This window comes from Pinus tabuliformis, chromosome 1_2 (genome assembly GCF_031772625.1).
Source record: "Pinus tabuliformis cultivar Carrire ecotype Pingquan chromosome 1_2, CPIR1, whole genome shotgun sequence".
Taxonomy (NCBI): Eukaryota; Viridiplantae; Streptophyta; class Pinopsida; order Pinales; family Pinaceae; genus Pinus; species Pinus tabuliformis.
Window position 1 is genome coordinate 683,975,100 of NC_142298.1, and position 27,695 is coordinate 684,002,794.

At 37.8% G+C, this 27,695-nt stretch overlaps 1 protein-coding gene and 1 long non-coding RNA gene across 15 annotated transcripts; both read left to right on the plus strand.

Annotated features, from left to right (window-relative positions):
• Window positions 1–12: 12 nt before the first annotated feature.
• On the plus strand, window positions 13–5,357 carry LOC149207560 (uncharacterized). Of its 2 annotated transcripts, none has more exons than XR_016252028.1 (4): window positions 13–127; window positions 268–366; window positions 507–581; window positions 5,309–5,357. It is a non-coding gene; the product is annotated as an uncharacterized LOC149207560 (long non-coding RNA). The 2 variants fall into 2 exon arrangements; XR_016252029.1 differs by lacking the exon at window positions 5,309–5,357 and adding an exon at window positions 4,966–5,043.
• A 149-nt stretch (window positions 5,358–5,506) lies between these two features.
• On the plus strand, window positions 5,507–27,654 carry LOC149207561 (uncharacterized). 13 transcript variants are annotated; one of them, XR_016252659.1, is made up of 13 exons: window positions 11,440–11,955; window positions 12,096–12,194; window positions 12,335–12,409; window positions 14,881–14,979; window positions 15,120–15,194; window positions 19,978–20,042; window positions 20,164–20,245; window positions 20,439–20,489; window positions 20,608–20,661; window positions 26,427–26,557; window positions 26,739–26,812; window positions 26,903–27,403; window positions 27,549–27,654. XR_016252659.1 is itself a non-coding variant. In XM_089395789.1 (12 exons), the coding sequence occupies exons 8-11, from the start codon at window positions 26,465–26,467 to the stop codon at window positions 27,395–27,397; spliced, it is 528 nt and encodes a 175-aa protein (XP_089251915.1). In that variant the 5' UTR covers window positions 21,123–21,196; window positions 21,305–21,759; window positions 21,900–21,998; window positions 25,449–25,497; window positions 25,635–25,716; window positions 26,042–26,092; window positions 26,187–26,266; window positions 26,427–26,464; the 3' UTR covers window positions 27,398–27,403; window positions 27,549–27,654. The 13 variants fall into 13 exon arrangements, 2 of the variants coding, with proteins under 2 accessions (XP_089251915.1, XP_089251916.1); XR_016252657.1 differs by having other exon boundaries at window positions 11,442–11,955; window positions 14,881–14,960; window positions 20,582–20,661; XR_016252653.1 differs by having other exon boundaries at window positions 11,443–11,955; window positions 20,582–20,661.
• Window positions 27,655–27,695: the final 41 nt, after the last annotated feature.

Genomic DNA, 27,695 nt, shown 5'->3' on the forward strand with positions numbered 1-27,695 from the left:
TTTTCCTTTCTTTTTTTTTTTTCTGTTCATGTTCTTTGTAATTTGGTCTCGGTTTCATTTTTTGGGTGTGGAAAAGGAAACGAAGGAAGCAAACAAGAAAAGTCGAGGTTATTGTTCGTAAATGAGGGTGAGTCAAGATACCTATATGCAATGCACTTCAATTAAAAGTATATTTTGCTAATTTGTGGCTCCATTTGTTTGCTATTTAATTTATTATATGCTTTATCTATGATCTAATAATCAACTATATTGATCTTCTTTATGTAGTGAAGAGCTACAATTGTACAATCTACAAAGGTGAAGTGGTGAAGATGCCTTAGACATTCCACAAATGTGGTAGAGGATGGGTGAGACAGTCTACAAATTGTAAGTGATTTATTCTATTCGCTTCTATAATATTACCCAAGGGAGCGCAGGTATGTGTATGTTTAATACATCGCTTTGTATATTTGTTATTAAATCTCGTGGTTTATTCATGATCTCATATATAATATTACTTTGTGTAGTGAGTGACTACAATTGTAGTGTCTCGGAGGTTCGAGGGGAGAAGATAGGCAATGTAGATGCAGTGCAAAGGATGGGTGAGTCATGTTGTTTTCCAACAAAATAGTGTTATTATTGTTTGTTTACTTGAAGTTTTCTCCTTCTAGCATGGTTCTCGGGTAGTAGTACCACTTAGTTAGTGGTTTGACATATACATCAATGGTAGGTTTAAATTTATGTGATCTGTTTCTCCACATCACATGCACACCCCCACACAATGTGCCCTAGAGACGAGGATTTTGATTTTCCATGGCACTAGAGTATCTAGGTTAGGGTCTTTGAATCTATGACACGACCAACTCAAATGCCACAACAAACTACTTTGCACTGTGGAATAAATACAACAATAAATCAACATGTACATAAATAGGAAACTTTTTACCATTTTTCAACAACCCAACTTCGTTATATTAACAAATTGTAGTACAATTGTGTAGGGCTCCTATACCAAGGATCAAGGCCCTCATGCAATCACTGATACAGGAAATACAAACTAGGGTTTGATGTCAGTGCTTCATTAATCGATCTACCGTGAACAAGACAACACTTCACCTACTCGCTGATGTAGCGTTCCACAACTTCATCTGCCTCTATCAATGAATCTTGCTCCTTTTAGTCATTGAACATGGCTCACAAACTGCCATCTAGCTGATCATTAGTCGATCATTGAATCAACACATAAGGTCTTCTTGTGAGTTTTTTACAACTCCATTTATAAACAACTCGTAGACTGCCCACTACTTCTCTTCAATTGTTTGGGACCTCTTCCCATTATTGCCTTCTTGTATTGCTCCAATGAAGACAATCTTAGGGCATGGAGGGCTGCCCATTATGACTGTCAAAAATCTTTCTCCAACAATCAACTTAGTGTTGATTCATAAGCCTACTTGGTTGGTCTTATTTATCTAAGAGCAAAACCCTTAGGTTTCTTAAAGTCTGTCAAGGTTGTTCTTGTCAAACAGATCTAGGGTTGTAAGGACACCTTTTGCTCCCCTCCAAACAATCCTTTAGGTTCCCTTCAAACTCTGTCCAAACTAGGACAACCATCTACTAGCAAACAACATCAATAAGAGAGGATATACATACCTTGTTCTACGGCCTCCTCCTGCTCGCGTTGACCTCGACTATTCTGAGCTTTGTTTAGGGCACATGTCAGCCCTAAATTCTGATCCAAAACTTGTGCTTTCTCTCACGTCAGACATCTAACTTTGTTGTCCCTTGCTGTGATTTCGGCCTCGGTTAGGCATCCTACAAGGCCTATCTGCCCTCCCCAAAAGATATGTTCTCGACCTTCAATCAACCCAGAGAACCAGCAGCCTGAGACACAGAGAAAACCCTCAAACGTGAACGAAATCTCCCCAAAATTCACCTCTTAGCCCTCTGTTTGTGCCTATCAATCTTGGCCCTCAAAACAGTTTCAAGAAGACACAAAAATGCTCCTTATCCACTTCATTTGAGCTCCTTTTGATCTGCGGCTAGTTCAGAGGTATATTCTTTGATATGTCACTAATTCGATGTGTGAAATGATGTCTCTCTCCTCACATACTTATATTTTTCTCTTAGGGAGACTTCTAGCCCTTAAGGAAGGGTCTCTTTAACTAAGGCCGACTTGATCTTTAAGACAATTCACCCACTCGAAACATATAAAAATCCATTTCTCTACAATGACAAGGGCTCTCTTGGTCGTTGAAGCAACCCCTTGCTCCTTTAAGTGTGATTTATCATTCCGAAGTGCCAAGTCATTAAATCTCCTCATGCATTCACACCCACAACATTGGTTGCAAAGCCCACCGCTTGGGTACTCTTGCCCACAAAGCCCATGTGGGTCCAAATCCTCAACAACCCTGTACCCTAAAGTTTGGAGTACCCCCATGCTACAAATGTCAACGCTCCTCCTTAGCGAGGGAGGTACTTCCAACACTAAGAAGCTACACGTCACCATCTACAGAACCTGAAGATCTAAAACTTCAATAGGGTTGCTTCCTGTTAAGCTAGACTCCTTCTGAGTCTACATGGTCTCCACTGGCTCATCTCGTGTCCTACAAGGTCAGTCTGAGCTACAGTCAAACACGGGCCACCATCATCACAAATTAGTCCTGCAAGCACTCATACTCCTGGGTCAAACACAACACATGCACATCCCTCTAATATCGGATATGCAACATCACGATCCAATGAAAAAACTAGCCTGCCACCATCTTATCCATCACATGAAGCAATCTTTTCCATGCCAATCTCATATATGCTAAAACAATCCTCGAGTTGTCCCAACGATCCATGGCAGGTCAAAGGAAGTCCATGATCAGCAACATGCCATACAACAAACTGTTGTTCACCAGGTTCACTACCAATCCACGAGAATTCCCATTCAATCCCATTGCCAAGATAGTAAAGACCACACCTCCATGTCTTCAGCTGAATCCTCTGCCCCATGGTCTAGACAATCTCAACTCCCTCTAAGTTGTTTCATTGTGCACACTCTCATTCACTGAATCCTGCTCCTTTAGGGCAGTAAACACGACTCACCAACCGCCCTTTAGCTGACCATTACTCCATCATTGAATCAACACATAGTTTCTTATTGTGAGTGTTCACAACTTCGTTTGTGGACAACTCCTAAACTGCCCACTGTTGCTCCTTGTCTCTTTGGGACTTCTTTTCACTATTGCCTTCTCGTGTTGCTCCAACGAAGACAATCTTAGGGCATGGAGGGTTGCCCACTCTGACTGTTAAAAGTCCTTCTCCAACAATCAACTTAGGGATGATTCATAAGCCTACTTGGTTGCCCTTATTTCTCCGAGAACCAAAGCCCTAGGCTTCTCAAAGTCTGCCCTTCTTGTCGCGGTCAAATTCCTTGTCAAAATGATCTAGGGTTGCAAGGACACCTTATGCTACCCTCCAAAGAGATGCCCTTAAAACTCTGTCCAAACAAGGACAACCATCCACTAGCAACAACATCAATACAAGAGAACAAACATACATTGTTTTGCAACCTCCTGTTGCTCCCCTTAACCTCTTTTTTCTGCATTTTCTGAGTTGTGGTTAGGGCACACGTTAGCCCTAAACCTTGTGTTTTCTCTCACTTCAGGCTTCTTCTAACTATGTTATCCCCTGTTGTGATTGCCGCCTACGTTAGGCCTCTTACTAGGCCTCTCGACCTTCCCTAATATATATGCCATTCACCTACAATCAACCCAGAGAACTTGTGGCCTGAAATAAAGACAAAAGCCTCCTCAAATGTCCACAAAATATGCCCATAATTCACCTCTTAGCCCTCGGCCTATTGCCTATCAATATCGACCCAAAAACAGTCTCAAGAAAACACAAAAATTCTCCTTCTCTACTTCGCTTGAGCTGCTTCTGATCTGCAACTAGTTCAAAGGTATATTCTTTGATGTGTTGCTCCTTGGATGGGTGGAATGATGTCTCTCCTCTCACATATTTATATCTTTTTCTTAGGCTAACATCTAGCCCTTCATGAAGGGTCTCCTTAACAAAGTCAGGGTTGATCTTTATGACATTTCACCCACTCAAAGCATATAAAAATTCATTTCTCGACAATGACAAGGACTATCTTGGTGGTTGAAGCAACCCCTTTTTCCTTTAAGGGTGCTTTATCATGTCCAAGTGCCAAGTCATCAAATCTGTTCATGGATTCACAACCACAATTTTTGGTGCAAAACCCATAGCTCAAATCTCTTCATGGATTCACAACCACAATTTTGGGTGCAAAACCCATAGCTTGGGTACTCTTGCCCACAAAGTCCATGTGTGTCCAAATCCTCCACAACCTTGTACCTTAGGGTTTTGAGTACCTCCCAAGCTACAAATCTCAACAAAGGATGGTAAGGTTGACCAAGCAAGCATACATACCCTTCAACCAATCAACCACTGTGCTAATAGACAACACTATTGCTCTGTCGCCTCTAGGATTTTAGGTGTTCAATATGTTTAAATATGCTTAAATCCCTCTACAAAAAGAATTATTTCTCTCATGACAACATTAATTGCATTATTCCTTGTAGAATTACTTCTAGTTTAGAAAATTTATATATTTTGCGATATAGCATGGAATATAAATGGGCTGTAATTAAGTTCAACTCTCTAGTTTAACGTTTATTAGAATCTTAAAATTTGTTGTGTATCTATTTCAAACGGTATATAGCATGGAATATAAATGGACTCTAATTAAGTTCAACTCTCTAGTTTAACTTTTATTAGAATCCTAATAGCTTGTTGTGTATCTATTTTAGATGGTTGATTCCAGTGAGCATGGATATGTGAAATACAATATAGATTATCCCCCTTTATATAACAAAACTCAAAGACATGTATGTTTTATATTATGATTGATTATTACACTCAACTCTCTAATATAATTTTTATAATGATTCTAATATTTTATTATATTTTTTTTTGTAGATGGCTTGTTTTTGTGAGCACAAGTAAATGGAATACAAAATAGGGTGTCTTTTGTTATATAACAAGTTCTTTAGGAGGTATGTTTCCTATTATAAATAATTATCGGTTTTGAAATAGGTTATCATTACTATCTATGTTTGTATTTTAACCTTATTCACCCTACTTTTTTTCTTTTCAGTAGATGGGAGGATACTACAATAGAAATAATGTACAAGGGGGGTGTTTCCAAGTTTTTGTTTGTTGTTGTCTACATGTTTTGTTTTTGTCTAGTTTGAGGGTGACAATGCCTTGTGTTGTACTCATTTTCTCATTTCTTGTAGTTTGTTCTTGGTTTTGTTTGTAGGGAGAGAAAATGAATGAAATGAGATGGAGGTTATCATTGATAAATGAAGGTGAATCACCTTAACTATACGCAATGCACTTCAATCAATTGCCTTTTCCTCATTTGTGACTGTATTTGCTTGCTTTCAATTTATTATGTGTTATATGTGGTGTCATACCAATTTATATTGATTTTCTTTTTGTAGTGAATGACTACAGTTCTATAGTTTATGAAGGTCAAGTGGCGAAAAGACCTTAGAGATTCTACAAACGCATCGCAAACAATTGGTGAGACATATTTTGTTCGAACATAATAATATTGTGTTTTAATCCACCGTAGTATATGTCGTTTGCAAACAATTGGTGAGACATATTTTGTTCCAACATAATAATATTGTGTTTTAATCTACCGTAGTATATGTCGTTTGCACGATGATTTATCCTTTTGTCATGGCTTCAAGGTAGTATGATCTTGTTAATGGGTTTGAGGTTTGAGATTTTTTGAAAACTTTGATACGAAATAAAGAGAAAAGTTATACTGGGGTTCACATTTTTAGGGCTTATTGTTCAAGGTTGTTGTTGTTATAACATTAGTGAAGAACGAGTAGGTACGTGTATGATTAATTTATCTCTCTGTATATTTTTTTTTTTAATTTCTCGTGTTTTATTCATGATTTCATATGCAAAATTACTTTGTGCAGTAAGTGACTACAGTCGTAGTTTCTGGGATGGTCGAGTGGAGAAGATACTTTAAGCAATGCTAATGCAGCATAGAGGATGGGTGAGTGGTAGTTTTCCAATAAAATAGTATTTTTATTATTTGTTTGCACTACTGTTTCTCCTTCGAGCATGTTCTGGGGTTGTATTACTGAATTAGTTGATTGACATATACATCACATGGTATCTTTAAATTTGCCTTTTATTTGCTCCACATGAAACAGACACCTCCACAGTGTAGGCCCTATAGTAGAGGTGGGCAATGTTGAGCGAGCAAGCATACCGACCTTTCAACCAATCAACCATTGCGCTAACATACAACACTATAGCCTTGTGGACCCTATGGTATGAAAGTATTTTTTGTATTATTCCTAGTAGAAGTTCATCTACTTCAGAAAATTTATATTTTTGTGATATACCATGGATTATAACTGGACTCGAAGTTGCAAGACAAGTTCATGCCTCCAAACTCTCTAGTTTAACAGTTATTAGAAATTTAATATTTTAATGTGTATTTATTCCAGAATACTTGTCCAGTGAGCATTAACACACGAAATACAAAATGGCCTCTCTTTTTATATAACAAACTCAAAGAGAGGTGTGTTTCTTATTATGATTAATAATTGCATTCAAATCTCTAGCTTAATTTATATAACAATTCTAAGATCTTATTTTTTATCTTCTGTAAATGGCTTGTTCTGATCAGCGCGGACAGGTGGAATGCAAAAGAGAGTGTTCATTGTTATAAAACAAATTCTATGGAAGGTTTGTTTCCTATTATGAATAATTATTGGTTTTGAAATATGCTTACCATTACTAACTGTGTGTGGTTTAACTTTATTCAGTGCACTTCTTTTCCTTATAGCGGAGGAGGGCACATTACAGGAGAGGTGATGTGCAGAGGGGATGTTTGCATTTTTTTTTTTGTTCTTATTTGCATGTTTTGTTTTGTTGAGTTTGAGCATGGCCATGCTTTGTGTTGTAATTGTTTTTCTTTGTTTCATCTTTTCTTTTCTTGTTTTTTGTACTTCTATCTTGGTTTCGTTTATTGGGTTTGTTGTACTTGTTTTCCTTTCTTTTTTTTTCTTTTTTCTGTTCATCTTCTTTGTAATTTGGTCTCGGTTTCATTTGTTGGGTGTGGAAAAGGAAACGAAGGAAGCAAACAAGAAAAGTCGAGGTTATTGTTCGTAAATGAGGGTGAGTCAAGATACCTATATGCAATGCACTTCAATTAAAAGTATATTTTGCTAATTTGTGGCTCCATTTGTTTGCTATTTAATTTATTATATGCTTTATCTATGCTCTAATAATCAACTATATTGATCTTCTTTATGTAGTGAGGAGGTACAATTGTACAATCTACAAAGGTGAAGTGGTGAAGATGCCTTAGACATTCTACAAATGTGGTAGAGGATGGGTGAGACAGTCTACAAATTGTAAGTGATTTATTCTATTCGCTTCTATAATGTTACCCAAGGGAGCGCAGGTATGTGTATGTTTAATACATTGCTTTGTATATTTGTTATTAAATCTCGTGGTTTATTCATGATCTCATATATAATATTACTTTGTGTAGTGAGTGACTACAATTGTAGTGTCTCGGAGGTTCGAGAGGAGAAGATAGGCAATGTAGATGCAGTGCAAAGGATGGGTGAGTCATGTTGTTTTCCAACAAAATAGTGTTATTATTGTTTGTTTACTTGAAGTTTTCTCCTTCTAGCATGGTTCTCGGGTAGTACCACTTAGTTAGTGGTTTGACTTATACATCAAATCGTAGGTTTAAATTTATGTGATCTGTTTCTCCACATCACATGCAAACCCCCACACAATGTGCCCTAGAGATGAGGATTTTGATTTTCCATGGCACTAGAGTATCTAGGTTAGGGTCTTTGAATCTATGACACTACCAACTCAAATGCCACAACAAACTACTTTGCACTGTGGAATAAATACAACAATAAATGATCATGTACATAAATAGGAAACTTTTTACCATTTTTCAACAACCCAACTTCGTTATATTAACAAATTGTAGTACAACTGTCTAGGGCTCCTATACGAAGGATCATGGCCCTCATGCAATCACTGATACAGGAAATACAAACTAGGGTTTGATGTCAGTTCTTCATTAATCAATCTACCGTGAACAAGACAACACTTCACCTACTCGCTGATGTAGTGTTCCACAACTTCATCTGTCTCTATCAATGAATCTTGCTCCTTTTAGTCATTGAACATGGCTCACAAACTGCCATCTAGCTGATCATTAGTCGATCATTGAATCAACACATAGGGTCTTCTTGTGAGTTTTTTACAACTCCATTTGTAAGCAACTCGTAGACTGACCACTACTTCTCTCCAACAATCAACTTAGTGTTGATTCATAAGCCTACTTGGTTGGTCTTATCTATCTAAGAACAAAACCCTTAGGCTTCTTAAAGTCTGTCTGTCTTACAACTGTCAAGGTTGTTCTTGTCAAACAGATCTAGGGTTGTAAGGACACGTTTTGCTTCCCTCCAAACAATCCTTTAGGTTCCCTTCAAACTCTGTCCAAACTAGGACAACCATCTACTAGCAAACAACATCAATAAGAGAGGACATACATACCTTGTTCTACAACCTCCTCCTACTCGCGTTGACCTCGACTATTTTGCAATTTCTGTGCTTTGTTTAGGGCACATGTTAGCCCTAAATTCTGATCCAAAAATTGTGCTTTCCCTCACGTCAGACATCTTCTAACTTTGTTGTCCCTTGCTGTGATTTCGGCCTCGGTTAGGCATCCTACAAGGCCTATCTGCCCTCCCCAAAAGAATGTTCTCGACCTTCAATCAACCTAGAGAACTAGCGGCCTGAGACACAGAGAAAACCCTCAAATGTGAAAGAAATCTCCCCAAAATTCACCTCTTAGCCCTCGGTTTTTTGCCTATCAATCTTGGCCCTCAAAGCAATTTCAAGAAGACACAAAATGCTCCTTATCCACTTCATTTGAGCTCCTTCTGATCTGCGGCTAGTTCAGAGGTATATTCTTTGATATGTCACTAATTGGATGTGTGAAATGAGGTCTCTCTCCTCACATACTTATATTTTTCTCTGAGGGTGACTTCTAGCCCTTAAAGAAGGGTCTCTTTAACTAAGGCCGACTTGATCTTTAAGACAATTCACCCACTCGAAACATATAAAACTCCATTTCTCTACAATGACAAGGGCTCTCTTGGTTGTTGAAGCAACCCCTTGCTCCTTTAAGTGTGCTTTATCATTTCGAAGTGCAAGTCATTAAATCTCCTCATGCATTCACACCCACAACATTGGTTGCAAAGCCCACCGCTTGGGTACTCTTGCCCACAAAGCCCATGTGGGTCCAAATCCTCAACAACCCTGTACCCTAAAGTTTGGAGTACCCCCCATGCTACAAATGTCAACGCTCCTCCTTAGCGAGGGAGGTACTTCCGACACTAAGAAGCTACACGTCACCATCCACAGAACCTGAAGATCTAAAACTTCAATAGGGTTGCTTCCTGTTAAGCTAGACTCCTTCTGAGTCTACATGGTCTCCACTGGCTCATCTCGTGTCCTACAAGGTCAGTCTGAGCTACAGTCAAACACGGGCTACCATCATCACAAATTAGTCCTGCAAGCACTCATACTCCTGGGTCAAACACAACACATGCACATCCCTCTAATATCGGATATGCAACATCACGATCCAATGAAAAAACTAGCCTGCCACCATCTTATCGATCACATGAAGCAATCTTTTCCATGCCAATCTCATATATGCTAAAACAATCCTTGAGTTGTCCCAACGATCCATGGCAGGTCAAAGGAAGTCCATGATCAGCAACATGCCATACAACAAACTGTTGTTCACCAGGTTCACTACCAATCCACGAGAATTCCCATTCAATCCCATTGCCAAGATATTAAAGACCACACCTCCATGTCTTCAGCTGAATCCTCTGCCCCATGGTCTAGACAATCTCAACTCCCTCTAAGTTGTTTCATTGTGCACACTCTCATTCACTGAATCCTGCTCCTTTAGGGCAGTAAACACGACTCACCAACCGCCCTTTAGCTGACCATTACTCCATCATTGAATCAACACATAGTTTCTTATTGTGAGTGTTCACAACTTCGTTTGTGGACAACTCCTAAACTACCCACTGTTGCTCCTTGTCTCTTTGGGACTTCTTTTCACTATTGCCTTCTCGTGTTGCTCCAACGAAGACAATCTTAGGGCATGGAGGGTTGCCCACTCTAACTGTTAAAAGTCCTCCTCCAACAATCAACTTAGGGATGATTCATAAGCCTACTTGGTTGCCCTTATTTCTCCGAGAACCAAACCCCTAGGCTTCTCAAAGTCTGCCCTTCTTATCTCGGTCAAATTCCTTGTCAAAATGATCTAGGGTTGCAAGGACACCTTATGCTACCCTCCAAAGAGATGCCCTTAAAACTCTGTCCAAACAAGGACAACCATCCACTAGCAACAACATCAATACAAGAGAACAAACATACATTGTTCTGCAACCTCCTGTTGCTCCCCTTAACCTCTTTTTTCTGCATTTTCTGAGTTGTGGTTAGTGCACACGTTAGCCCTAAACCTTGTGTTTTCTCTCACTTCAGGCCTCTTCTAACTTTGTTATACGTGTATGATTAATTTATCTCTCTGTATATATATTTTTTAATTTCTCTTGTGTTTTATTCATGATTTCATATACAAAATTACTTTGTGCAGTAAGTGACTACAGTCGTAGTTTCTGGGATGGTCGAGTGGAGAAGATACTTTAAGCAATGCTAATGTAGCATAGAGGATGGGTGAGTGGTAGTTTTCCAATAAAATAGTATTTTTATTATTTGTTTGCACTATTGTTTCTCCTTCAAGCATGTTCTTGGGTTGTATTACTCAATTAGTTGATTGACATATACATCACATGGTATCTTTAAATTTGCCTTTTATTTGCTCCACATGAAACAGACACCTCTACAGTGTAGGCCCTATACAGTGTAAGCCCTATAGTAGAGGTGGGCAATGTTGAGCGAGCAAGCATACGAACCTTTCAACCAATCAACCATTGCGCTAACATACAACACTATAGCCTTGTGGACCCTATGGTATGAAAGCATTGTTTGTATTATTCCTAGTAGAAGTACATCTAGTTCAGAAAATTTATATTTTTTGTGATATACCATGGATTATAACTGGACTTGAAGTTGCAAGACAAGTTCATGCCTCCAAACTCTCTAGTTTAACAGTTATTAGAAATTTAATATTTTAATGTGTATTTATTCCAGAATACTTGTCCAGTGAGCATGAACACACGAAATACAAATTGGCCTCTCTTTTTATATAACAAACTCAAAGAGAGGTGTGTTTCTTATTATGATTAATAATTGCATTCAAATCTCTAGCTTAATTTATATAACAATTCTAAGATCTTATTTTGTATCTTCTGTAAATGGCTTGTTCTGATCAGCGCGGACAGGTGGAATGCATAAGAGAGTCTTCTTATAAAACAAATTCTATGGAAGGTTTTTTTCCTATTATGAATAATTATTGGTTTTGAAATATGCTTACCATTACTAACTGTGTGTGTTTTAACTTTATTCAGTGCACTTCTTTTCCTTATAGCGGAGGAGGGCACATTACAGGAGAGGTGTTGTGCAGAGGGGATGTTTGCAATTTTTTTTTGTTCTTATTTGCATGTTTTGTTTTGTTGAGTTTGAGCATGGCCATGCTTTGTGTTGTAATTGTTTTTCTTTGTTTCATCTTTTTTTTTTTCTTGTTTTTTGTACTTCTATCTTGGTTTCGTTTATTGGGTTTGTTACTCGTTTTCCTTTCTTTTTTTTTTTTTGTTCATGTTCTTTGTAATTTGGTCTCGGTTTCATTTGTTGGGTGTGGAGAAGGAAACAAAGGAAGCAAAGAAGAAAAGTCAAGGTTATTGTTCGTAAATGAGGGTGAGTCAAGATACCTATATGCAATGCACTTCAATTAAAAGTATATTTTGCTAATTTGTGGCTCCATTTGTTTGCTATTTAATTTATTATATGCTTTATCTATGATCTAATAATCAACTATATTGATCTTCTTTATGTAGTGAAGAGCTACAATTGTACAATCTACAAAGGTGAAGTGGTGAAGATGCCTTAGACATTCTACAAATGTGGTAGAGGATGGGTGAGACAGTTTACAAATTGTAAGTGATTTATTCTATTCGCTTCTATAATATTACCCAAGGGTGCGCAGGTATGTGTATGTTTAATACATCGCTTTGTATATTTGTTTTTAAATCTCGTGGTTTATTCATGATCTCATATATAACATTACTTTGTGTAGTGACTGACTAGAATTGTAGTGTCTCGGAGGTTCGAGGGGAGAAGATAGTCAATGTAGATGCAGCACAAAGGATGGGTGAGTCATGTTGTTTTCCAACAAAACAGTGTTATTATTGTTTGTTTACTTGAAGTTTTCTCCTTCTAGCATGGTTCTCGAGTAGTACGACTTAGTTAGTGGTTTGACATAATCATCAAATGGTATGTTTAAATTTATGTGATCTGTTTCTCTGCATCACACGCACACCCCACACAGTGTGCCCTAGAGATGAGGATGTTGATTTTCCATGGCACTAGAGTATCTAGGTTAGGGTCTTTGAGTCTATGACACGACCAACTCAAATGCCACAACAACCTACTTTGCACATTGGAATAAATACAACAATAAATCAACATGTACATAAACAGGCAACTTTTTACCATTTTTCAACAACCCAACTTCGTTATATTAACAAATTGTAGTATAGCTGTCTAGGGCTCCTGTACGAAGGATCATGGCCCTCATGCAATCACTGCTACAGGAAATACAAACTAGGGTTTGATGTCAGTGCTTCATTAACCAATTGACTGTGAACAAGACAACACTTCACCTACTCGTTGATGTAGCGTTCCACAACTTCATCTTCCTCTATCAATGAATCTTGCTCCTTTAAATCATTGAACATGGTTCACCAATTGCCCTCTAGCTGATCATTAGTCCATCAATTAATCAACACATAGGGTCTTCTTGTGAGTTGTTTACAACTCTGTTTGTAAACAACACGTAGACTGCCCACTACTTCTCTTCAGTTGTTTGGGACCTCTTCCCATTATTGCCTTCTTGTATTGCTCCAATGAAGACAATCTTAAGGCATGGAGGGCTGCCCATTATGACTGTCAAAAATCTTTCTCCAACAATCAACTTAGTGTTGATTCATAAGCCTACTTGGTTGGTCTTATTTATCTAAGAACAAAATCCAGAGGCTTCTTAAAGTCTTCCCGTCTTACAACTATCAAAGGTTGTTCTTGTCAAACAGATCTAGGGTTGTAAGGACACCTTTTGCTTGCCTCCAAACAATCCTTTAGATGCCCTTCAAACTTTGTCCAAGCTAGGACAACCATCTACTAACAAACAACATCAATAAGAGGACATACATACCTTGTTCTACAACCTCCTCCTACTCGACACCTTGACCTCGACTTTTTTGCAATTTTTGAGCTTTGTTTAGGGCACGTCAGCCCTAAATTCTTATCCAAAACTTGTGCTTTCCCTCGCTTCAGACATCTTACTAGGCCTCTCGGCCTTCGCTAATATATATGCCATTCACCTGCAATCAACCCAGAGAACCTGTGGCCTGAAATACAGAGAAAAACCTCCTCAAATGTCCACAAAATATGCCCGTAATTCACCTCTTAGCCCTCGGCTTGTTGCCTATCAATATCAGCCCAAAAACAGTGTCAAGTAGACACAAAAATGCTCCTTCTCTACTTTGCTTGAGCTCCTTTTGATCTACAACTAGTTCAAAGGTATATTCTTTGATGTGTTGCTCCTTGGATGGGTGGAATGATGTCTCTCCTCTCACATATTTATATCTTTCTCTTAGGCTGACATCTAGCGCTTCACGAAGGGTCTCCTTAGCAAAGTCAGGGTTGATCTTTAAGACATTTCACCCACTCAAAACATATAAAAATTCATTTCTCGACAATGACAAGGACTCTCTTGGTGGTTGAAGCAACCCCTTTCTCCTTTAAGTGTGCTCTATCATGTCCAAGTGCCAATCTCTTCATGGACTCACAACCACAATTTGGGTGCAACACCCATAGCTTGGGTACTCTTGCGCACAAAGTCCATGTGTGTCCAAATCCTTCACAACCTTGTACCTTAGGGTTTGGAGGGCCTCCTAAGCTACAAATCTCAACAAAGGATGGTAAGGTTGAACAAGCAAGCATACATACCCTTCAACCAATCAACCATTGTGCTAATAGACAACACTATTTCCCTGTGGCCCATAGGATTTTAGGTGTTCGATATGTTTAAATATGTTTAAATCCCTCTACAAAAAGAATTATTTCTCTTATGACAACATTAATTGCCTTATTCCTAGTAGAATTACTTATAGTTTAGAAAATTTATATATTTCGCGATATAGCATGGAATATAAATGGACAGTAATTAAGTCCAACTCTCTAGTTTAAGTTTTATTAGAATCCTAATAGTTTGTTTAGTATCTATTTCAGATGGTATATAACATGGAATATAAATTCACTGTAATTAAGTTCAACTCTCTAGTTTAACTTTTATTAGAATCCTAATAGTTTGTAGTGTATCTGTTTTAGATGGTTGATTCCAGTGAGCATGGATATGTGACTCCAATTAAAAGTATATTTTGCTAATTTGTGGCTCCATTTCTTTGCTATTTAATTTATTATATGCTTTATCTATGAGCATGGATATGTGACTCCAATTAAAAGTATATTTTGCTAATTTGTGGCTCCATTTCTTTGCTATTTAATTTATTATATGCTTTATCTATGCTCTAATAATCAACTATATTGATCTTCTTTATGTAGTGAAGAGCTACAATTGTACAATCTAGAAAGGTGAAGTGGTGAAGATGCCGTAGACATTCTACAAATGTGGTAGAGAATGGGTGAGACAATCTACAAATTGTAAGTGATTTATTCTATTTGCTTCTATAATATTACTCATGGGAGGGCAGGTATGTGTATGTTTAATACATCGCTTTGTATATTTGTTATTAAATCTCGTGGTTTATTCATGATCTCATATATAATATTACATTGTGCAGTGAGTGATTACAATTGTAGTGTCTCGGAGGTTCGAGGGGAGAAGATAGGCAATGTAGATGCAGCGCAAACGATGCGTGAGTTATGTTGTTTTCCAACAAAATAGTGTTATTATTGTTTGTTTACTTGAAGTTTTCTCCTTCTAGCATGGTTCTTCGTTGGTACCACTTAGTTAGTCGTTTGACATATACATCAAATGGTATGTTTAAATTTATGTGATCTGTTTCTCCACATCACACGCACAACCCCACACAATGTGCCCTAGAGATGAGGATGTTGATTTTCCATGGCACTGGAGTATCTAGGTTAGGGTCATTGAATCTATGGCACGCCCAACTCAAATGCCACAACAAACTACTTTGTACAGTGGAATAAATACAGCAATAAATCAACATGTACATAAATAGGCAACTTTTTACCATTTTTCAACAACCCAACTTCGTTATATTAACAAATTGTATTACAACTGCCTAGGGCTCCTGTACCAAGGATCATGGCCTTCATGCAATCACTGATATAGGAAATACAAACTAGGGTTTGATGTCAGTGCTTCATTAACCAATCTATCGTGAACAAGTCAACACTTCACCTACTCACTGATGTAGCGTTCCACAACTTCATCTGCCTCTATTAATGAATCTTGTTCCTTTAAGTCATTTAACATGGCTCACCAACTACCCTCTAGCTGATCATTAGTCCATCAACGAATCAACACATAGGGTCTTCTCGTGAGTTGTTTACAACTCCGTTTGTAAACAACTTGTAGACTGCCCACTACTTCTTTTCAATTGTTTGGGACCTCTTCCCATTATTGCCTTCTTGTATTGCTCCAATGAAGACAATCTTTGGGCATGGAGGGCTACCCATTATGATTGTCAAAAATCTTTCTCCAACAATCAACTTAGTGTTGATTCAAAAGCCTACTTGGTTGGTCTTATTTATCTAAGAACAAAACCCTTAGGCTTCTTAAAGTTTGCTCGTCTTACAATTGTCAAGGTTGTTCTTGCCAAACAGATCTAGGGTTGTAAGGACACCTTTTCCTCCCCTCCAAACAATCCTTTATATGCCCTTCAAACTCTATCCAAACTAGGACAACCATATACTAGCAAACAACATCAATAAGAGAGGACATACATACCTTGTTCTACAACCTCCTCGTCCTCGCCTTGACCTCAACTCTTTTGCAATTTCTGAGCTTTGTTTACGGCACATGTCAGCCCGATAAATTCTAAACCAAAACTTGTGCTTTCCCTCACTTCAGATGTTTTCTAACTGTGTTGTCCCTTGTTTTGATTTCGGCCTAGGATAGGTGTCCTACAAGGCCTCTCTGCCCTCCCCAAAAGATATGTTCTCGACCTTCAATCAACCCAGAGAACTAGCGGCCTGAAACACAGAGAGAACCCTCAAATGTGAAGGAAATCTGCCCAAAATTCACCTCTTAGCCCTCGGTTTGTTGCCTATCAATCTTGGCTCTCAAAACAGTTTCAAGAAGACAAAAAAATGCTCCTTATCCACTTTGTTTGAGCTCCTTCTGATCTGCAGCTAGTTTAGAGGTATATTCTTTGATATGTTCGTCATTGCATGTGTGAAATGAGGTCTCTCCTCTCGCATACTTATATTTTTCTCTTATGGTGACCTCTAGCCCTTAAAGAAGGGTCTCTTTAACTAAGGCCGACTTGACCTTTAAGACAATTCACCCACTCAAAACATATAAAAATCCATTTCTCTACAATGACAAGTGCTCTCTTGGTGGTTGAAGCAACCCCTTTCTCCTCTAAGTGTGCTCTATCATGTCGAAGTGCCAAGTCATTAAATCTCCTCATGCATTCACACCCACAACTTTCGGTGCAAAGGCCACCGCTTGGGTACTCTTGCCCACAAAGCCCATGTGGGTCCAAATCCTCAACAACCCTGTACCCTAGAGTCTGGAGTACCCCCCAAGCTACAAATGTCAACCCCCAAGCTACAAATGTCAACGCTCCTTAGCGAGGGAGGTACTTCCAACACTAGGAAGTTATTCGTCACCATCTACAGAACCTGAAGACCGAAAACTTCAATAGGGTTTCTCCCTCTTAAGCTAGACTCCTTCTAAGTCTACATGGTCACCACTCGCTAGTCTCGTGTCCTACGAGGTCAGTCTGAACTACGGTCAAACACGGGCCACCATCATCACAACTCAGTCCTGCAAGCACTCTTACTCCTTGGTCAAACACAACACATGCACATCCCTCCAATATTGGATATGCAACATGACTATCCAATGAAGAAAGTACCCTGCCACCATCTTGTCCATCTCCTGAAGCAATCTTGTCCATGCCAATCTCATATATGCTAAAGCAATCGTCGAGTTGTCCCAACGATCCATGGCAAGTCAAAGGAAGTCCATGATCAACAACATGCCGTACAACAAACTGTTGTTCACTAGGGTCACTACCAATCCATGAGAACTCCCAACCAATCCCATTGCCAAGATTGTCAAGACCACACCTCCATGTCTTCAGTTGAATCCTCTGCCCCATGATCAAGACAATCTCAACTCCCTCTAAGTTGTTTCGTTGTGCACACGCTGATTCACTGAATCCCGCTCCTTTAGGGCAATAAACACGACTCACCAACCACCCTTTAGCTGATCATTAGTCCATCATTGAATCAACACATAGTGTCTTATTGTGAGTTGTTCACAACTTTGTTTGTGGACAACTCCTAAATTGCCCAATGCTGCTCCTCGTCTCTTTGGGACTTCTTTTCACTATTTCCTTCTCGTGTTGCTCCAACGGAGACAATCTTAGGGCATGGAGGGTTGCCCACTCAGACTGTTAAAAGTCCTTTTCCAACAATCAAAATAGGGATGATTCATAAGCCTACTTGGTTGCCCTTATTTCTCTGAGAACCAAACCCCTAGGCTTCTCAAAGTCTGCCATTCTTATCGCAGTCAATTCCTTGTCAAAATGGTCTAGGGTTGCAAGGACACCTTATGCTACCCTCCAAATAGTCCTTCAAATGCCCTTCAAACTCTATCCAAACAAGGACAACCATCCACTAGCAACAACCTCAATACAAGAGCACAAACATACATTGTTCTACAACCTCCTGCTGCTCCTCTTAACCTTGGCTTTTCTGCATTTTTTGAGTTGTGGTTAGGGCACACGTCAGCCCTAAATAACCTCGTGTTTTCTCTCAATTCAGGCCTCTTCTAACTATGTTATCCCCTGTTGTGATTGCCGCCTACATTAGGGCTCTTACTAGGCCTCTTGACCTTCCCTAATATATATGGCATTCACCTTCAATCAACCCAGAGAACCTGTGGCCTGAAATACAGACAAAAACCTCCTCAAATGTCCACAAAATATGCCCATAATTCACCTCTTAGCCCTCGGCCTGTTTCCTATCGGCCCAAAAACAATCTCAAGAAGCCACAAAAATGCTCCTTCTCTACTTCAATTGAGTTCCTTCTAATCTGCAACTAGTTCAAAGGTATATTCTTTGATGTGTTGCTCCTTGGATGGGTGGAATGATGTCTCTCCTCTCACATATTTATATCTCTCTTAGGTTGACATCTAACGCTTCATGAAGGGTGTCCTTAACAACGTCAGGGTTGATCTTTATGACATTTCACCCACTGAAATCATATAAAAATCCATTTCTCCACAACGACAAGGACTCCCTTTGCGGTTGAAGCAACCCCTTTCTCCTTTAAGGGTGCTCTATCATGTCCAAGTGCTAAGTCATCAAGACTCTTCACCCCTTTCTCCTTTAAGGCTGCTCTATCATGTCCAAGTGCCAAGTCATCAAGTCTCTTCATGGACTCACAGCCACAATTTTGGGTGCAAAACCCATAGCTTGGGTACTCTTGCCCATAAAGTCTATGTGTGTCCAAATCCTCCACAACCTTGTACCTTAGGGTTTGGAGTACCTCCCAAGCTACAAATCTAAACAAAGGATGGTAAGGTTGAGCAAGCAAGCATACATACCCTTCAGCCAATCAACCATTGTGCTAATAGACAACACTATTGCCCTGTGGCCCCTAGGATTTTAGGTGTTCAATATGTTTAAATATGCTTAAATCCCTCTACAAAAACAATTATTTCTCTTATGACAACATTAATTGCATTATTCCTAGTAGAATTACTTCTAGTTTAGAAAATTTATATATTTTGTGATATAGCATGGAATATAAATGGATTGTAATTAAGTTCAACTCTCTAGTTTAACTTTTATTAGAATCCTAATAGTTTGTTGTGTATCTATTTCAGATGGTATATAGCATGGAATATAAATGGAGTTTAATTAAGTTCAACGCTCTAGTTTAAATTTTATTAGAATGCTAATAGTTTGTAGTGTATCTTTTTCAGATGGTTGATTCCAGTGAGCACGGATATGTGAAATACAATATAGATTATTTCCCTTTATATAACAAAACTCAAAGACATGTATGTTTCATATTATGATTGATTATTACACTCAACTCTCTAATGTAATTTTTATAGTTATTCAAATATTTTATTATATTTTGTTGTAGATGGCTTGTTTTGGTGAGCACAAGTAAATGGAATACAAAATAGAGTGTCTTTCGTTATATAACAAGTTCTTTAGGAGGTATGTTTCCTATTATAAATAATTATCGATTTGGAAATATGCTTATCATTACTATCTATGTTTGTATTTAACCTTATTAACCCACTTTATTTCTTTTCAGTAGAGGGGAGGATACTACAATATAAATAATTCGCAAGGGGGAGTTTCCAAGTTTTTGTTTGTTGTTGTCTACGTGTTTTGTTTTTGTCGAGTTTGAGAGTGACAATGCCTTGTGTTGTACTCGTTTTCTCATTTCTTGTAGTTTGGTCTTGGTTTTGTTTGTAGGGAGAGAAAATAAATGAAATGAGATGGAGGTTATCATTCATAAATCAAGGCGAATCACCTTAATTGTACGCAATGCACTTCACTCAATTATCTTTTCCTCATTATTGACTCTATTTGCTTGCTTTTAAATTATTATATGTGTTATATGTGGTCTCAAATCAATTTATATTGATTTTCTTTTTGTAGTGAACGACTATAGTTCTGTAGTCTATGAAGGTCAAGTGGCGAAAGGAACTTAGAGATTCTACAAACACATCGCAAACGATTGGTGAGCCATATTTTTTTCCAACATAATAATATTTTGCTTTAATCCACCGTAATATATGTCGTTTGCACGATGATTTATCCTTTTGTCATGGCTTCAAGGTAGTATGATCTTGTTAATGGGTGTGAGGTTTGAGATTTTTGAAAACTTTGACACGAAATAAAGAGAAAAGTTATACTGGCGTTAACATTTTCAGGGCTTATTGTTCATGGTTGTTGTTGTTATAACAATAGTGAAGAGCAAGTAGGTACGTGTATGATTAATTTATCTCTCTGTATATTTTTTATTTAATTTGTCGTGGTTTATTCATGATTTCATATACAAAATTACTTTGTGCAGTAAGTGACTGCAGTCGTAGTGTCTAGGATGGTCGAGTGGAGAAGATACTTTAAGCAATGCTAATGCAGCATAGAGGATGGGTGAGTGGTAGTTTTCCAATAAAATAGTATTTTTATTATTTGTTTGCACTACTATTTCTCCTTTGAGCATGTTCATGGGTTGTATTACTCAATTAGTTGATTGACATATACATCACATGGTATATTTAAATTTGCCTTTTATTTGCTCCACATGAAACAGACACCCCACAGTGCAGGCCCTATAGTAGAGGTGGGTAATGTTGAGCGAGCAAGCATACCGACCCTTCAACCAATCAACCATCGCACTAACATACAACACTATAGCCTTGTGGACCCTATGGTATGAAAGCATTGTTTGTATTATTCCTAGTAGAAGTACATATACTTTAGAAAATTTATATTTTTTTGTGATATAGCATGGAATATAACTGGACTTGAAGTTGCAAGACAAGTTCATGCCTCCAAACTCTCTAGTTTAACAGTTATTAGAAATTTAATATTTTATTGTGTATTTATTGCAAAATACTTGTCCAGTGAGCATGAACACACGAAATACTATACGACCTCTCTTTTTATATAGCAAACTCAAAGAGAGGTGTGTTTCTTATTATGATTAATAATTGCATTCAAATCTCTAGCTTAATTTATATAACAATTCTAAGATATTATTTTGTATCTTCTTTAAATGGCTTGTTCTGATCAGCGCGGGCAGGTGGAATGCAAAAGAGAGTGTTCATTGTTATAAAACAAACTTTATGGAAGGTTTGTTTCCTATTATGAATAATTATTGGTTTTGAAATATGCTTACCATTACTAACTCTGTGTGTTTTAACTTTATTCAGTGCACTTCTTTTCCTTCTAGTGGAGGAGGGCACATTACAGGGGAGGTGATGTGGAAATGGGTGTTTGCATTTTTTTTTTTGTTCTTATTTTCATGTATTGTTTTGTTGAGTTTGAGCATGGCCATGCTTTGTGTTGTAATTCTTTTTCTTTGTTTCATCTTTTTTACTCGTTTTTTGTACTTCTATCTTGGTTTCGTTTATTGGGTTTGTTGTACTCGTCTTCCTTTTTTTTTTGTCTCGGTTTCATTTGTTGGGTGTGGAAAAGGAAACAAAGGAAGCAAACAAGAAAAGTCGAGGTTATTGTTTGTAAATGAGGGTGAGTCAACATACCTATATTCAATGCACTTCAATTAAAAGTATATTTTGCTAATTTGTGGCTCCATTTGTTTGCTATTTAATTTATTATATGTTTTATCTATGCTCTAATAATCAACTATATTGATCTTCTTTATGTAGTGAAGAGCTACAATTGTACAATCTACAAAGGTGAAGTGGTGAAGATGCCTTAGACATTCTACAAATGTGGTAGAGGATGGGTGAGACAGTCTACAAATTGTAAGTGATTTATTCTATTCGCTTCTATAATATTACCCAAGGGAGGGCAAGTATGTGTATGTTTAATACATCGCTTTGTATATTTGTTATTAAATCTCGTGGTTTATTCATGATCTCATATATAATATTACTTTGTGTAGTGAGTGACTACAATTGTAGTGTCTCGGAGGTTTGAGGGGAGAAGATAGGCAATGTAGATGTGAAATGAGGTGTCTCCTCTCACATACTTATATTTTTCTCTTACAGTGACTTCTAGCCCTTAAAGAAGGGTCTCTTTAACTAAGGCCGACTTGACCTTTAAGACAATGCACCCACTCAAAATATATAAAAATCCATTTCTCTACAATGACAAGGGATCTCTTGGTGGTTGAAGCAACCCCTTTCTCCTCTAAGTGTGCTCTATCATGTCCCAGTGCCAAGTCATTAAATCTCCTCATGCATTCACACCCACAACTTTGGGTGCAAAGGCCACCGCATGGGTACTCTTGCCCACAAAGCCCATGTGGGTCCAAATCCTCAACAACCCTGTACCCTAGAGTCTGGAGTACCCCGAAGCTACAAATGTCAACGCTCCTCCTTAGCGAGGGAGGTACTTCCAACACTAGGAAGTTATTCGTCACCATCTACAGAGCCTGAAGGCCGAAAACTTCAATAGGGTTGCTCCCTCTTAAGCTAGACTCCTTCTGAGTCTACATGGTCACCACTCGCTCATCTCGTGTCCTACGAGGTCAGTTTGAGCTACGGTCAAACACAGACCATCATCACAACTCAGTCCTGCAAGCACTCATACTCCTTGGTTAAACACAACACGTGCACATCCCTCCAATATCGGATATGCAACACCATGATCCAATGAAGAAACTACCCTGCCACAATCTTGTCCATCACATGAAGCAATATTGTCCATGCCAATCTCATATATGCTAAAGCAATCGTCAAGTTGTCCCAACGATCCATGGCAAGTCAAAGGAAGTCCATGATCAAAAACTTGTCGTACAACAAACTGTTGTTCACCAGGTTCACTACCAATCCATGAGAACTCCCAGCCAATCCCATTGCCAAGATAGTCAAGACCACACCTCCATGTCTTCAGTTGAATCCTCTGCCCCATGATCTACACAATCTCAACTCCCTCTGATTCACTAAATCCTGCTCCTTTAGGGCAGTAAACATGACTGACCAACCACCCTTTGGCTGATCATTAGTCCATCATTGAATCAACACATAGTGTCTTATTATGAGTTGTTCACAACTTCGTTTGTGGACAACTCCTAAACTGCCCAATGCTGTTCCTCGTCTCTTTGGGACTTCTTTTCACTATTGCCTTCTCGTGTTTCTCCAACGGAGACAATCTTAGGGCATGGAGGGTTGCCCACTCAGATTGTTAAAAGTCCTTTTCCAACAATCAACTTAGGGATGATTCATAAGCCTACTTGGTTGCCCTTATTTCTCCGAGAACCAAACCAATAGGCTTCTCAAAGTCTGCCATTCTTATCACGGTCAAATTCCTTGTCAAAATGGTCTAGGGTTGCAAGGACACCATATGCTACCCTCCAAACAGTCCTTTAGATGCCCTTCAAACTCTGTCCAAATGAGGACAACCATCCACTAGCAACAACATCAATACAAGAGCACAAACATACATTGTTCGGCAACCTCTTACTGCTCCCCTTAACCTCGGCTTTTCTGATTTTTTGAGTTGTGGTTAGGGCACACGTCAGCCATAAATTCTTCTTAAAACCTTGTGTTTTCTCTCACTTCAAGCCTCTTCTAACTATGTTATCCCCTGTTGTGATTGTCGCCTACATTAGGCCTCTTACTACGCCTCTCGACCTTCCCTAATATATATGCCATTCACTTGCAATCAACCTAGAGAACCTATGGCCTCAAATATAGACAAAAATCTCCTCAAATGTCCACAAAATATGCCCATAATTCACCTCTTAGCCCTCGGCCTATTGCCTATCAATATCGGCCCAAAAACAGTCTCAAGAAGACACAAAAATGCTCCTTCTCTACTTCGATCGAGTTCCTTTTGATCTACAACTAGTTCAAAGGTATATTCTTTGATGTGTTGCTCCTTGGATGGGTGGAATGATGTCTCTCCTCTCACATATTTATATCTTTCTCTTACGCTGACATCTAGCCCTTCATGAAAGGTGTCCTTAACAAAGTCAGTGTTGATCTTTATGACATTTCACCCACTCAAATCATATAAAAATTCATTTCTCCACAATGACAAGGACTGTCTTGGCAGTTGAAGCAACCCCTTTCTCATTTAAGGGTGCTCTATCATGTCCAAGTGCCAAGTCATCAAATCTCTCCAGGGACTCACAACCACAAGTCATCAAATCTCTCCAGGGACTCACAACCACAATTTTGGGTGCAAAACCCATAGCTTGGGTACTCTTGCCCATAAAGTCCATGTGTGTCCAAATCCTCCACAACCTTGTACCTTAGGGTTTGGAGTACCTCCCAAGCTACAAATCTAAACAAAGGATGGTAAGGTTGAGCAAGCAAGCATACAGACCCTTCAACCATTCAACCAATCAACCATTGTGCTAATAGACAACACTATTGCCCTATGGCCCCTAGGATTTTAGGTGTTCAATATGTTTAAATATGCTTAAATCCCTCTACAAAAGGAATTATTTCTCTTATGACAACATTAATTGCATTATTCCTAGTAGAATTACTTCTAGTTTAGAAAATTTATATATTTTGCGATATAGGATGGAATATAAATGGACTCTAATTAACTTCAACTCTCTAGTTTAACTTTTATTAGAATCCTAATAGTTTGTTGTGTATCTATTTCATATGGTATATAGCATGGAATATAAATGCACTGTAATTAAGTTCAATGCTCTAGTTTAACTTTTATTAGAATCCTAATAGTTTGTAGTGTATCTGTTTCAGATGGTTGATTCGAGTGAGCACGGTTGATTCCAGTGAGCACGGATATGTGAAATACAATATACATTATCTCCCTTTATATAACAAAACTCAAAGACATGTACGTTTCATATTATGATTGATTATTACACTCAACTCTCTAATGTAATTTTTATAATTATTCAAATATTTTATTATATTTTTTTTGTGGATGGCTTGTTTTGGTGAGCACAAGTAAATGGAATACAAAATAGAGTGTCTTTCGTTATATAACAAGTTCTTTAGGAGGTATGTTTCCTATTATAAATGATTATCGATTTTGAAATATGCTTATCATTACTATCTATGTTTGTATTTTAACATTATTAACCCCACTTTTTTCCTTTTCAGTAGAGGGGAGGATACTATAATAGAAATAATTCGCAAGGGGGGAGTTTCCAAGTTTTTGTTTGTTGTTGTCTACATGTTTTGTTTTTGTTCAGTTTGAGATTGACAATGCCTTGTGTTGTACTCGTTTTCTCATTTCTTGTAGTTTGGTCTTGGTTTTGTTTGTAGGGAGAGAAAATAAATGAAATGAGATGGAGGGTATCATTCATAAATCAAGGTGAATCACCTTAACTATATGCAATGCACTTCACTCAATTATCTTTTCCTCATTCGTGACTCTATTTGCTTGTTTTTAATTTATTATATGTGTTATATGTGGTCTCAAATCAATTTATATTGATTTTCTTTTTGTAGTGAACGACTATAGTTCTATAGTCTATGAAGGTCAAGTGGCGAAAAGAGCTTAGAGATTCTACAAACGCATTGCAAACGATTGGTGAGCCATATTTTTTTCCAACATAATAATATTTTGCTTTAATCCACTATAATATATGTCGTTTGCACGATGATTTATCCTTTTGTCATGGCTTCAAGGTAGTATGATCTTGTTAATGGGTGAGAGGTTTGTGATTTTTTGAAAACTTTGACACGAAATAAAGGGAAAAGTTATACTGGCGTTAACATGTCGTTTGCACGATGATTTATCCTTTTGTCATGGCTTCAAGGTAGTATGATCTTGTTAATGGGTGTGATGTTTGTGATTTTTTGAAAACTTTGACACGAAATAAAGGGAAAAGTTATACTGGCGTTAACATTTTCAGGGCTTATTGTTCATGGTTGTTGTTGCTATAACATTAGTGAAGAGTGAGTAGGTACGTGTATGATTAATTTATCTCTCTGTATATTTTTTATTTAATTTCTCTTGTGGTTTATTCATGATTTCATATACAAAATTACTTTGTGCAGTAAGTGACTACAGTCGTAGTGTCTGGGATGGTCGAGTGGAGAAGGTACTTTAAGCAATGCTAATGCAGCATAGAGGATGGGTGAGTGGTAGTTTTCTAATAAAATAGTATTTTTATTATTTGTTTGCACTACTATTTCTCCTTCGAGCATGTTCTTGGGTTGTATTACTCAATTAGTTGATTGACATAAACATTACATTGTATCTTTAAATTTGCCTGTTATTTGCTGCACATGAAACAGACACCCCCACAGTGCAGGCGCTATAGTAGAGGTGGGTAATGTTGAGCGAGCAAGCATACCGACCTTTCAACCAATCAACCATCGCGCTAACATACAACACTATACAACACTATAGCCTTGTGGACCCTATGGTATGAAAGCATTGTTTGTATTATTCCTAGTAGAAGTACATCTACTTTAGAAAATTTATATTTTTTTGTGATATAGCATGGAATATAACTGGACTTGGAGTTGCAAGACAAGTTCATGCCTCCAAACTCTCTAGTTTAACAGCTATTAGAAATTTAATATTTTATTGTGTATTTATTGCAGAATACTTGTCCAATGAGCATGAACACACGAAATACTATACGGCCTCTCTTTTTATATAGCAAACTCAAAGAGAGGTGTGTTTCTTATTATGATTAATAATTGCATTCAAATCTCTAGCTTAATTTATATAACAATTCTAAGATCTTATTTTGTATCTTCTGTAGATGGCTTGTTCTGATTAGCGTGGGTAGGTGGAATGCAAAAGAATGTGTTCATTGTTATAAAACAAACTTTATGGAAGGTTTGTTTCCTAGTATGAATAATTATTGGTTTTGAAATATGCTTACCATTACTAATTCTGTGTGTTTTAACTTTATTCAGTGCACTTCTTTCCTTCTAGCGGAGGAGGGCACATTATAGGGGAGGTGATGTGCAACGGGGATGTTTGCAGTTTTTTTGTTCTTATTTTCATGTTTTGTTTTGTTGAGTTTGAGCATGGCCATGCTTTGTGTTGTAATTGTTTTTCTTTGTTTCATCTTTTTTTCTCGTTTTTTGTACTTCTATCTTGGTTTTGTTTATTGGGTTTGTTGTACTCGTTTTCCTTTTTTTGTTTTTTGTTTATGTTCATGTTCTTTGTAATTTCGTCTCGGTTTCATTTGTTGGGTGTGGAAAAGGAAACGAAGGAAGCAAACAAGAAAATTCGAGGTTATTGTTCGTAAATGAGGGTGAGTCAACATACCTATATGCCATGCACTTCAATTAAAAGTATATTTTGCTAATTTGTGGCTCCATTTGTTTGCTATTTAATTTATTATATGTTTTATCTATGCTCTAATAATCAACTATATTGATCTTCTGTATGTATTGAAGAGCTACAATTGTACAATCTACAATCTACAAGGGTGAAGTGGTGAAGATGCCTTACACATTCTACAAATGTGGTAGAGGATGGGTGAGACAGTCTACAAATTGTAAGTGATTTATTCTATTCGCTTCTATAATATTACCCAAGGGAGG

Bases quoted from the DNA above. Each gene is read 5' to 3' on its own strand.
- LOC149207561 (XM_089395789.1), top strand. From the start codon at position 26,465: ATGTTGAGCGAGCAAGCATACCGACCTTTCAACCAATCAACCATCGCG. The intron at 26,558-26,738 runs GTATGAAAGCAT...TATTTATTGCAG, and splicing joins ATAGCCTTGTGGACCCTATG to AATACTTGTCCAATGAGCAT. The intron at 26,926-27,059 runs GTAGGTGGAATG...AACTTTATTCAG, and splicing joins GCTTGTTCTGATTAGCGTGG to TGCACTTCTTTCCTTCTAGC.